We start from the raw sequence: 13,181 nt of genomic DNA, 5'->3' as shown, positions 1-13,181 counted from the left end.
TTTGTCCCAAATGTTTAGATAGTAAAATTAATATAAAAACTAAAGATCTGGAGAACCTCAAGTGGGGAAAAATATAAAACTACTTTATATCGGATGCTTATTACTTTCTGATAGTCTGTTAGTTAATGGTAGCTTTCTCTTTGCAGAGAAAGAAATTCATTTCTGTTCCTTCTCTTTACTTTTAAAATCCAGTATTTTTCACTGTAGAAAATTTGATGGTGAGATTTAGGAAGTCTAAGATTGAAGTAGTTGAAATAATTTCAGGGATGTCTTCAGGAGCAGGGTTCTGGCCATTTTCCTCTTCTGTCAACGTGCTTGGAAATGAATAAGGGATGACCTTGATACTGTTTCCATAAGGAGCTTGTTTGTTCTTCCATACATTGGGAAAAGTGCCATGATCACTTTTAGATAAGCTGTTCCAGAAGGAGTCAAAGTAAAAACTAAGCATCAGTACGGATATGGGGACCTTGAGGACTCCAGTCAAACAGCATTTGTATTTTCCCTAGAATAAATGTCTTTTCAGAGAAGAGGAAATGAAGGAAGGGCAATGTACTTTCCTCTTTGCCCCACAGAAATATTAAGAACAAGGCTTAACCTTTCCTCGTGATAGACTGGGCTTTATGCACGCAGGTGGACTGGGTGGTTATGGATCAGGAGACAGTGAGGATGAGAGGAGCGACAGAGGCTCTGAATCATCTGACACTGATGATGAGGAACTACGACACAGAATCAGGCAAAAACAGGAAGCGTTTTGGCGAAAAGAAAGAGAGCAGCAACTATTGCTAGAAAAACAGCTAGAAGGTAAATATCTTTCTATTTAAAAAATTGTGTATGCTCTACAGCATGGTGGGGGAGGGTGCAAGTTTTGCAGTTCAGGAGGTCTGTTGCCCTCTCAAATGCAGCCCCTGGCCTCTGAGAAGTTGGATAGCCTTGCTCTATAGTTTAACAAAGCGTATAAGCAGTTGTGATTCAAAACATACATTCCTGGCTACAATGCATAATGCTTTAAAAAAGAAAAAATTAATCAGCATGTTTTTTAACTATATAAAAACTAGTGTTACTTCCCTTTTTTCTCTCTGCTATGTAATATCTGTCGTGTGTTCTTCATAGACTCTACATTTTCATTTTTAAAAGAACAGATCAGAATACTGTTTTTAAACAAAATATGTTCCTTTTCCTTTAGTACATAACTGAGATGGTAAATTCACCTCTGTATAGAGGGTCCATGGAGCTTGTAGCTGTTTTGTATGGGGCTGATTTCAACTCTCTTGCCCTATTGCAAAAGATATTTGCAGGTTAGATACTCTGGGAAGGTGGTCCTTTTCAAGTTTCAGATTATGAAACTGATTAAGTTTCCTTCCTTGAACCAGTCATCCTTGGTTTTGACAGAGGCATTTCTCTATGTAGTATGTCTTCATAACTTGGTTTCTTGATTTAGCAGTGGAAACTTATTATCACCAGGGATCCAAGTTTTCCGTTAGCAGAGTTCCGGCCTGCAAAAGGGCTACTTGGGGTTGGGGGAAGTGGGAAGAGGTTGATTAGATACAGGGGGCACCGCATGCATGTGTGTACGTGCACAGATGCACACCGCCAGCAAAACAGCCCAGCAGAGTGGTGCACAGCAGCTCCCCCAGCTGCCTACAGGTAAGTCTATAGCGGGGGTGAGGGAGGGGGCAGATTAATGTGGCATCCATTTGTGCCAAGCCCCCACAGTGAGGGGGAGGGAGTAGGGTAGGGTTGGGACTGGGCTTGGGGGCAGTACACAAGGCACAGGACCAGGGTGGGGAATGTGGCCACAGGGCCTAGCTGGAAAGTGAGACGGAGCTATGGACAGCCAGCAGGAGAGGCTGGTGGGAGAATCAGCACCATTGTGTGCACTCCTGGGGCACCATAGGCAATGTACTGGGGGCTTTGTGGGGGGGCATGCATGCCCACAGCTGGGCACAGGGCTGCAGTCTGGCTGGACTGGCAGCCAGCAGGAGCTGCCTCTGTGGCTCAGCAGGCAGGACCCAGTGTGGGAGGGTGGAGCAGGGTGGCAAGACTGCCATAGCCCAACTGCCACTGGTACTTTCCTCAGGCTGCCTGTGCTGCCCCCAACCCACCTCGCTTCTGGGGTAGAGCCACAGCCCAGCATGCAAGCGGCCAGCAGTGGGGAGGAGGTGAGGGCAGCATGCTCCTCCCATTTGTCTCCCCTCAGTCTGTTACTGTTCATGGTGCTGTAGGTTTGGCATTACTCCATGGTGACATGGCTGGCATGCGGGTTGTGGTGGCAGCAGAAATGAGTCTTGCCTGCTAGGCCATGAAGGCAGGTGGGCTGCAGAGACAGTTCCTGCCTGGTACTGATACAGTCAGGCTGCAGCCCTAGTGCCCCACTGTAGGTGCAGAAATCTGGGGGGACATATGCCCCCCCATGCTTCCCTGACACTATAGCAATGGCATCGCCTGTGATCGGGCACCTCCCTTCCCCACATGTACCCTCCTCTTCCCCACACACTGGAGGGCTGCAGGTAATGGGTTGGGAGTGAGAGGCACCAATGGGGACAGGGGACTGTGAGTGGGAAGTGAGGAGCACCAGTGGGGATGGGGGGGCTGAACATCAGGAGTGAGGGGCACTGGCAGGACCAGAGGGCTAAGTGTAGGATGGAGGGATCCCGTGGGCTGGGAGTGAAGGGTACTGGCATATCAGGGCTGCTTAGCACTACAAAGTTGTGGGGGTATCTTCCACTGGGCTCACATCTTTGTGAACAAAAGGGGCAGAGGGAGCTCTGATTTTTCTATAACAAAAACCCCCCCAAATGAAATGCCAAAATATATATGTATTTAGAATTAATGTCATGATAATGATTGAGACACTGGTAGGCTTCTAAACATCTTTTCAAAAATGTAAATATATGAATAAAACATTGTGTTTGACTGATATGTAGATATATCAGGGCTGTGTGTAGGGAGTTAGCAGCACACACACATTAGTGTGTGTGTGTGTGTATATCAGTACATATCAGTATGTATACGTGTGTGTGTGTGTGTGTGTGTACACTAGTCTTTCCTCAGGCACAGTGGTTAAAGGCAAAAGAAATATGATGGACCACCCCCAGTGTTTTCCTGCTGGAAGAGCACTGATGAGACCTAAAATGATGGCTGAGAGGCCCTCCAATCTCAGAGTGGAATAGGTTCCTTTCTTTCAATCAATTATGTGAACAGAAAATTGTGGACAATTTGCTGGTTCTGCCATTTAAATTGGAATCTGTTAGAGGAAGACCACTGCAATCAGCAAACAATGCTGTCACTAACACATTTTTTTTCTTCTTGTGTTCAAGTTCACTGTTTTCTCCCTTCCCTCCCCATTTCTTAAAACACCTGGAAACTGAAGTGGACCAGCCATCCATACATAAAGAGAGATGCTATCTCAACATTTGGTTTCTATTGCGTTCTTTTCTGTAGGTGTATTAAAGGTCTCTCTCGGGGGGAGAGGGGGATAGTAGTAGTAGCTTATTTACAAGTTATGCTAAAACAATACAATAAATTGACAGTAAAAGTATTAGTAAAATGTATATAATTTAAAATATATGCTAAAAACTTACAATAAGATTACACATTCTGTCAGTTTAAGCAAAATTTAATTAGAACTTAGTACCTTATTTTCTCACATACATATGCACCATTCCCTCAAAATCAGCCCCCCCAAATTGGAATACATGTTTCAAGTGGGCAAAGCTGTTTTTTCACTGGAAAAGGAGCAGTCCTGGAGATGCTGGCAAGTCCATGTCACGCAGCTGCCAAGATGGTTTCCACTTGTGTCTGCTCAGCAAACTGAAGGGGCAGTCATGTTAACCATATCAAAGCTGTAGGCATTGGCTGAGCCCTGTAGCTTATGCCTGAAGCAGCAAGTGTGCTGCTTGGAGGTACATTGATAAAGCTTGTGAAGTGGAAACGACACTATTTACAGGAACTTATATAAAAAAGCTACTAGTAAAGGACTAACAGCCTTGTAACTGCCCTTTGCAAGGGTCTGTGGGCTAACCTTATGCAACGTAGAGCAAGTCTTTCTGGAAACGGAGTGCCTATACATGTGTGGAGGCTGCTCCGATACTCTGGAATTCCACTGTGTTGGAGCAGACTCAGTCGAGTCTGCTGGAACATGGCAATTACCGTGCTTCAGCAGTGTCTTGTGTCTCCTGTATCCACATCCCTGTGCTTAAAAATGGCAGCAGAGGTGCTTGAACTGAAGCTGAGCTTTAGTTTAAGCACCCCCACCACCATTTTTAAGCAAGGGGATGCTGATACAGGAAACACAGCAGTGCTTTAGAGTGGTTCTTGGAGCTGCTCTAATTAAAGCATTGCTCCCCCCACCTGTGGAACACATGTAAAAGTGCCTGTAGTGTCCAGGAAGTGTGGCATTGCAGGAGGCAGTCTGCTACAAAAAGCTCCTGATGGACACGCTTACATTCCCAAGAGGACCTACTCTGGCATACAGTTAGCCATGATTGGAAAAAAAAAAAAAGTTCTTTCTATCGTGATGCATGAAGAGATTAAATGAAGCAGTGGGCGGTAAGGTAGAATAGGGGAATTCTGTTTGATTGTGGCCCTTATTCTTCATGCAAATAAAACAGATGAACCTAAGGAGTATAGGATAGGCTGTAAGTTGTTAGAGAGAAGCCACATTGTTTTGTCTTCATTAGCTCAGTATTTAAAATTTTCCATTAATGGAGAGAGACATTTTCACCTTAAGTCTTCAAAGAATAAACAAGACCACAGATGGTGATTTAAGTCATCTATCTCATTTTTGCCACAAGAATGTATTCTGTCTGAATATGGGGTCTGACACCACCTGCCCGTTACAACTTGAAGATCTCATTAGAGTAAAATGCAGTCTAGTAATGGCGTCTCATTGCTTATAGTTCTCTCCTGCAGATAAGTAGATTTTTAGGCTAAAAGAGTGCTTTAATCTCAGAAGGGGAAAGGTCAAGGAAAGCTTACTCCCTGCATAGCTGGCTGCATGCTGGCATCATTCCTTCTTAAATTTGTTTGGCTTTAAATGTAGGGGGAAAATACTTGGTCGGTGACACTTAGTACATTTCCCTGGCCGTTTGTCTGGAGAAAAATATAGATGTTTGGATGGTTAAATAACAAGGGTTTATTTGGTAAAGGAGAGGGTTCTAAAATGTACTTCTTACAATGTCTAACAGGTGTAAAACTTCTTATTTCATTCAGTAATCTAAACTTCTGAATTGGGCCAAGGTGCTCGCATTAATCAGTCTTATTTCAGAGTTCATGAACCATCCTGTTGCAGAATTAAGTAACAATGCAAGTTGTCTAAAAAGTAAAGTAAATGGAGGGTTTTTCTTCTATTTTTGAATAAGCCAGTGGGTCAGACACTCCATAGTTCTGCTTCATTTAAAACTTTTAGTGTTGCCAATACTGTCCTTTTGCCCATGGTAGTGTAAAGGATAAAATCCAACCCAGGGCTTGTGTTGCTGTAGTGCGTGCATATTCTATGTGTTTGTTCTTACTCAGATTTTTATTAACATAGATTCCAAGATATTAAAATGAAGATACCACCTCCTCTTTTCCTGTAAAGATCCAACTCATTTCTTCCTTTCATTCTATGAAGATGATACATTGGCCTCAGCAGTGTTGATTCTCAAGCCATTCATGTGCAATATTGCTGAAAAGTATTTAAATAACCTTTGGAAGTCTGTTTAGGATAGTGCCATTAATAATGCGTCATATGCATGAAGCAAAACATTAATAGAATCATTCAATATCATGGGTGCTTGGACTTGATTCCTAGTTAGCATGTGTTTTGAATAATTCAGAAATAGATTAAAAAGTAGTGGGATGAGCAAACATCCTTGTACCCCTGTCTTTGTTGGAAAACTATTGGACAGAGCACCAGGGATTCCATAGTGCACCTTAGGTACTGTTTTCGAACAGAAAGTAATGATTCATTGTAAGAGAGCTTTATCCATTGATGCTTATTGCCAGTTTCTTCCATTATTTTTCCAGTCTACGAAGTCAGAATGCTCTCTTTAGATCTAAGACGACTACATATAATATTTATATCTTTTTACATATTTAGATGCTAAATAATGTAACACTAAGCAGTGGTCCATGCAAGAGTAGCTTTCTTTGAAACCAGCCTGTTTTTCTCCCAAAACATATTAAAACAATAAAACTATCAAGAGTTCTGAAAGGTTATTTTAAAGTTGTAGTAAGAAAAAACCATCTAATTAATAATTTTCTAGTCTACTAGATCAAGTTAAGAATGAGCAGATGTAAAATACTGATCATTGACTCTTCAGTATTCAGTAAAATAATTTTCGTTTTTGAAGCTTGAAGTTAAACTGATTAAGAACTCCTTTGGGATGCATCATTTACATTCTTCCTTATCCGTGTTCTATTTCTCTTCTTCGCCACAGTGTTCTTTTAATAAATCCTAGTCTTCTAATGTATCTGTGTATCAAGTTTAGATTTTGAGGGCTTTCAAAATCCTCCAAACTGCCTCTGTTTTGTTCCTCTTCCCCCTCTTACATTTGTGTGTGCACATGTATGTTGTGTGTTCATGTGTAAAGATATTTGCATCAGACCATGGTTTTACTTCTTATGCAGTTCCCCCCCCCCACTAAATTTGTTCTAAAACTGAATCTAAGTAAACAGTCCATGGATGGAGCTCTCTCACAACGTATATTTGTGACATTGGTTATTTGCTCTGAATTCCTTTAAAAAAAAAAAAAAAAGCAGCCTAAGCAGATGAGACGGATCCCCTTAAAGTAAAAATTGATGTCTTCCTGTTGAAAGGGTCTGAAGTTCTTGACTTTTGTAGATATATCTGAAAAGCTAAGCCAACATACCATAATGCAATTACCATGTTATTTTTAAGAGAACATATCATCTCATTTAACATGGCCTGCAGACATGCAAGCAGTCCTGTCCTGTTTCCAGCGTTTGCTAACTGTCAGGTTGCATGTAGCAGCAGTTGAAGTAGTTATGCTTTTCCTCTGAGTCTGTTGCTCTATCTCTACCTCGTATATTCTACTTTGAGTAAAGTAGAGCATGTTTGTGTTTACATGTACAGTTTACTCAATTTATGTAAAATGGATAAAAGTATTCCCTGAACTGCATAACAAAGCCAGCCTCAATTTTTGTCTTTTGTTTACTTCTGGAGTGTTAAACTTCTCCAGATATGTGGGCCAGATGAGTAGTGCGAGGCCAGCCTGTGACTGGATCCAGAGTGTGGGGTAGTGTCGTCTGGCCTGGAGAGCCAGAAATAGATGGCAGTTTGTTCTGCTGCCAAATTTCTGACTTGTGAGCAATCCCACGAGCCAAAGGACACAATTTTGTACTCCAGATTTGGCCAGCAGGGCTACCTGCAAATCAGAAATGTGTCAATGAGATGAGGCACAGCACTTAACACTGCTGCCACCTGACCCACCTCTAAATTTCTGGCCCTGCAGGCAGCTGTCCTAATTGTATGTCATGGCTTAACAGGCTCCAGCCCATATTTTTGACACTGCTGGTTTACATAGTAACAAACTGTTTAGTGGTTCATTGCATAAACCCACCTGAGTGCATAGCAACCTTCAGCCCTACTGTCTACTTTGTAATTTAATTGCACTCCTGTTAACTGCATAGTAATATAATTGTATTTCTGTACTTGTAGCTACTCTTTGTAACTGCACAGGAAAGGTCTTTTTTTTTTTTAAAAAAAAAAACAGTCTACAGTGGTGGCATTGAGGATTAGTAAATAAGCTGATTTCTAAAAATTACAAATGTGAAAGTGGCCCTTTCCCAAGAGAGACAGTGTATTTGTTTTCTCACCAATATCTGTATGTTACTTGGCATTACTTCCATATTTCTTTTATATACTTTTTCCAGAAGAAAAACTACAAAATGAAAAAATTCCAAAAGATATGAGTGAATATACCAACAAAGAGCAAAATAGCAGCTTTTCACCGTGTGAAATAAAAGAAACGGAGGATGATATGGTTAATGAAAAGAAAAGATCCCCAAGTGAAACTGCACCAGATACTGAACTCAAAAAAGATGTTAAAGAAAGGGAAAAAATAGGAAGGAGTAGATCAAAAAGTTCTAGTAGTGGTAGCAGTAGCAGCAATAGCAGAAGCAGTAGTAGCAGCAGCACTGTGTCTAGTTCTTCGTATAGTACTAGCTCAGGTAGTAGCCGCAGTTCTTCACGTTCTTCCTCTCCTAAAAGGAAGAAGAGGCATAGTCGCAGTAGATCCCCTTCACATAAAGTTAGACGCAGTAGAAGCAGGAGTTATTCTCATAGAAATCGTAGAGAAAGGAGTAGAAGTAGGGAAAAGATAAGAGAAAGGAGGCGGTCTAGCAGAAATAGAAGTATGGAAAGAGGGGAAAGACGACGAAATCGTAGTCCTTCCCAAGAAAGGAGTTGGGAGAGACATAGAAGCAGTAGTCATTCAAGAGACAGGAGAGCTAGTCGTGCTAGTCGCAGCAGGAGTAGGGATAGGCGTAAAAGTGACGACCAGCATAGAAATCTTAGTGGAAATAGGCATAAACATAAAGGTGATGGTAAAGATCAGGAGAGGAAAAAGGAACGAAGTAGGAGCATAGATAAGGATAGGAAAAAGAATAGAGAAAGAGATCGAGACCAAGAAAAAAGAAAAGAGAAGCAAAAAAAAGAAGAAAAAGATAGTAAGACAGGAAATCATGATGACAGTAGGTTAAAAAGAAAAAGAGAAAGTGAAAGAACTCTTTCTCGAAGTGATTCAATAACTGTTAAAATATTAAGACAAGATTCTAGACAGGAAGGCAAAAAAAGTTCTACCAAAGATAGTAAAAAACATTCAGGCTCTGAATCTAGTGCAAGGAGCAGTTCTGAATCACCAGGGAGTAGCAAAGAAAAGAAGGCTAAGAAATCGAAGCACAGTCGATCACGATCCATGGAGAAATCTCAAAGGTCTGGTAAGAAGGCAAGCCGCAAACACAAGTCTAAGTCACGATCAAGGTAGTATACTTTTTAAGTATTTTGTCTGATTTATAGTTTTTTGTTTTTTTTTTTTACTATCGTCTTCATGTGTACGACATATGAGAGCTTTTTTTGTTTTAAATAAAGTCTGGTATTCATTAAAATTATTGTCTTGGGCAGAAGTAACTTTGGAAAATCTTTTAAAATGACTAATTATTAAGCCTAAACTGCCCATAGTTTTGTGGACCATATTTCAATTAACTTTTTCCCTCTTTTCCTTTATTTTTCAGGTCAACCACCCCTCCCCGTCGTAAACGCTGAGGAATGAGGTGGCACCAGTGTGATGACGTTTTAAAAATTCCATGAGTTATAAAGGCTTGTCTCATTATAGAGGCACATTGTGGCTATGTAGGTGAAATCAGAATCCTTTTTTTAATCTGTAAATAGGTGTATTTTTTCCAAATGCTGCTCAGAGTTAAATACTTACTTGGATTTCTTTGTATGACATTTTTTCAAAAACAGTAGTGCTTAATAAGAATATAAACATGCCATTCTCTTTCAGCTGTAATGTTCTTAAAATTACTATTGAATGTACTGTGATGTCAATAAAGCTCTTTAGTTCATTTTTGTTTAAAGTTCTTGCACCTTAATTTGTGTTAAGCGATAGAAAATACTTTTTAAAAAAAGGCAGCTTTTTTTTGTATATCAAATTTTAAAACTACTTTGAAAAAAAAAATTAACTTCTATCACATGTCAAAGTATGTAAGTTATCCATGGCTTTGCTTGAGATAAATCAACTGGGTGGGAGTTAGAGAAAACAAATAGACTTTTTTCTTTTTCTTTAGGTAAGTGTCTAACAGATTTTTAATCTTCTTTTTTGGATTATCAAGTAGCATATGCTGTGTGTGTAAAGTATGGATTACTCTGTAATTTGAAATATGCCAAAACAGACCAAGCACCAGTGGGAATATGTGCAAGTAACTGATTGTGTGTGACATTAGTGCTCAGCTCTGGAACTCTATTCCTCAATCAAACACTTTTTTTTGTGTTCAAAAGAATGTTCTGGACATCTGGGATTATTTTTTAAATAAGACTCAATTTCTGAATAAGATATCTTATTGGGTGTGTGCACACATGCACAGAGACAAAAACTAAGAGACTAGGTAAACTTTCTTTGTGACGCACATGCCAACTACGTAGTAAACTTTTTAAACTGATTATATATTTTTAGAATTAAGAGAATTATAATTTTAGTTAAATGTATTTAGTTAGGTTTCTGTCTAACCAGTAATTCATTCTTTTAATATGACAGTAGTTTATAATGGAAGAAGTCAATCAGTGTCTTTTTTAGTGAAGAAAATTAACTCATTATAGAACAAAAAAAAAAATCCACCAGTTGACTGGTGACTTATAAAGGCTGTTAATTTACAGAGAGGCTAAAATTCTGGTGCAGAAATCTGTGCCTATAAATTCTGGTATGATGCTAACTTCTAAAGCAAGCTGCATAACGTCATTAATAAGATCTTTCTGAGGTTTCTCTCTTGTAAGACAAACTGTAGTAGGCTAAATTTGCAATGCATGTCTTGAAAGAAATTATCTACTCCACTAAAAGTAGGATTCCGTTACATAAGATTTTTGTCAAGGTGTTTTTTCTGTAAATTACAGGCAGAGATTGGTAGTGCTTCCACAGAGTTCACATTTTTTAACTATATGTTTATTGAACAAGTTAACCTGTGTGAATAAATGCATGTTTGTCAAAACTGTTTCATAGATTGATAATAATTAATTCAGTTAAAATAACAAACCCAAAAGAATTACATTCTATAGGTAGAGTAGTCTGTCATACCTCTCACAGCAGAGAAAGGCATAGTTTGCAATACACTACTTTTTAAACTTGCACTTTGAACAGCCTTTAGGTTTTTGGTACAAGTGAGGATTTTCTGAAGAGCTAAATAGCTTGACAGTTTAGATATTTGGGAATGAGTAGATTTTCTTTTTAAAAAAAAAAACCAACTACCGTTAAGATGACGATAAACTGCTGAGGAATACAGTTTCCATGATGCACTGCATTTGGTTTTCAGTCCAGATTTTATATTATCTGTTCAATAATAATACAAAAAATGTGTGTGCAAGCTTTATATACTCTACCAACAACTGGAATTGTCACTTCCTGTAACTATGAAAATTACATTTCTTTTACACAAGTGCACTGATATGGGTAGTGACTGTATGCCAATAAAAAGAGCATACTAATGCTATACTTAACTGTTTCATAGAGCTTTCTAAACAACATGTTCAGTACATCATTCACTAGCAGTATATTGGTATAATTTTTGTTGACATTCATATACATTAAACTTTATCATAATTTATAAGAGCTTCTTTATGAGTACGATTAGAATGAGATAAATAAGAAGGCCAAACATCCAGTGTTAAAGTTGTAGCAGTTGTGCTACATTTGAATCACTCCTAGCTTGGTCAAATGTAAACCATCTCATTTAAGGCAGTTCTAGTTGTCCCAGGTTTAGGCACAGTCAAAACAGCAGCAACACAGCCATTTTACATGTGTAACTTTCAAGCTCCACTGCTGCCCCTCTGCCAGTAGGTGGCTGAAGAAAACAGCCTGCAGTCTGTTGATGGGTACCTAGAGTTTGAGAATCACTGGTTTACACACTTTTAAAATGTGAGAGCTGTTGCCCTTTGCAAGAGTTCCTCCTTTGTCCTTACTCTGAAAGACCTTCTTGGATTTTATGAAGTGCCTCCTTTCTGTCTTTGAACTATGTTTTTTTGACAGCTCTGCTTTGGAATTAATAAGAGATCTGGATTCATCCAGGGGTTTTACTATTCACGTCTGAATTTATTAGACCTGTGGTTCTATTAGGCATTATGTATGAGCTTAACTGTAGGGGTACATAAACATTACTATTTGAAGTGAAAAGACCAGCTGCCACATCTCGGTTGCAGACAGACTTTCGTGAAATCAGTGACAAGGAATCTGGTGTAATCCAAGTTGTCTTTTGAAACTAGAACTAGCTTCTGGAGGAAATCCAATTAATCCAGATTCTTACTGTTTTCAGTATTTGTTGCATAACCCTCTTTTTGGCAAATCATTTTAATTGTAACTAGTGTGATACTGGGGAGAAAATAGTTGCCTTTTTTTTTTTCAGAGATGAATGAGGCATGGAGAATTCCATAATAGTAAGCAAACCTTTTTGTGACAGAAGTTACAGAAAGTCTAAGACCTCAGAGGTAAGGCAGGCATATCTGTCTTATCCAAGAATGGTTGAGGAGAAATGTCACTACTTGCCAGTGTTCTCTGAGCATTTGTTCCCTCCAACAAAGGCCTTCTGGACACCCTGCATCCCTGCCTCCTCACCCCTCTTCCAACAGGACATCACTTCCATGAAGTTCTTATCCTTGTAGCTTCTTAAAAATGTAAGAAAACTTGTCCACCTTTCTTAAAGACCATGGGCAAGAGTGGGGTGCTGCAACACTGAATATGGCAGCATCTAGCGTTTAGGCACCCTGTCAGTTAGTGGAATTCATGACTTGGTTTATTTTAGGCTTAGGCCCTGTACAGTGTATAAGGACGGTTAGGTTTCTTAAGACTGGGATCCATGAAAGCTGGCTGCTGAGCTGGGAGTCATCTGAGCCAGCTCACAGGAAATGCAGAGAAAAGAGGTGTATCTAAGCACCAATGTCAGGCCTCTTACAAAACAGCAGGGGAAAAGGAGCTTGGTGATTAGGGTACTCACCTAGGAAGGGGAAGACCTGTTTTTATCAGACCTTGTTGCATGAATACTTAATATAAAATATGTATAATAGATCACCTGAAGTATTAGAACTTGGGTTCCCCTCCCCATCCCTTCTGCTAGACAATGGACTTCTGGTCATACATACACTTTTTCTTATTCAATAAATAATTAACTTTTCCATACAAAGTAAGACTTATTCAAAAGAAGGGAATGAGAAACACCAAATGCAGTTACTCTAGTTATATTTGGGTATGATGTGAGAGAAGCAAGTTCAAATTCCCTCAGACAAAAGAAGGACTTGCCTGGGTTTTCTACAGCCTAGGTGAGCATTTTAACCACTGAGCTATTAGCTGAAGTAGGCACCATTATCTCTTCCTGTGGCTGTGTTCTTTGCAGGCCCAGTCTGGGAAGTGTGCTCTGGGAAGAGTTACTGATTGGGTCTGGAGAGTACGATCAGCTGAAAAAAAGCTTAAGTTTTGGAT

At 39.6% G+C, this 13,181-nt stretch overlaps 1 protein-coding gene across 1 annotated transcript in view; it reads left to right on the top strand.

Annotated features, from left to right (window-relative positions):
- Positions 1–9,579, top strand: part of PNISR (PNN interacting serine and arginine rich protein) — a 33,518-nt gene extending 23,939 nt beyond the window's left edge. The window contains exons 10-12 of the mRNA XM_090037170.1: positions 631–801; positions 7,876–8,983; positions 9,235–9,579. Coding sequence (XP_089893296.1) covers positions 631–801; positions 7,876–8,983; positions 9,235–9,265 — 1,310 coding nt within the window. The 3' untranslated portion in view covers positions 9,266–9,579. The remainder of the gene's footprint in view (positions 1–630; positions 802–7,875; positions 8,984–9,234) is intronic.
- The last annotated feature ends 3,602 nt before the right edge of the window (positions 9,580–13,181 follow it).

The sequence above is a fragment of the Crocodylus siamensis genome, chromosome 1 (genome assembly GCF_052110815.1).
Source record: "Crocodylus siamensis isolate JL-2025a chromosome 1, ASM5211081v1, whole genome shotgun sequence".
In the NCBI taxonomy this organism is placed as follows: Eukaryota; Metazoa; Chordata; order Crocodylia; family Crocodylidae; genus Crocodylus; species Crocodylus siamensis.
The sequence above is the reverse complement of the archived record's forward strand: the minus strand, read 5'-3'. Positions and strand labels throughout refer to the sequence as shown.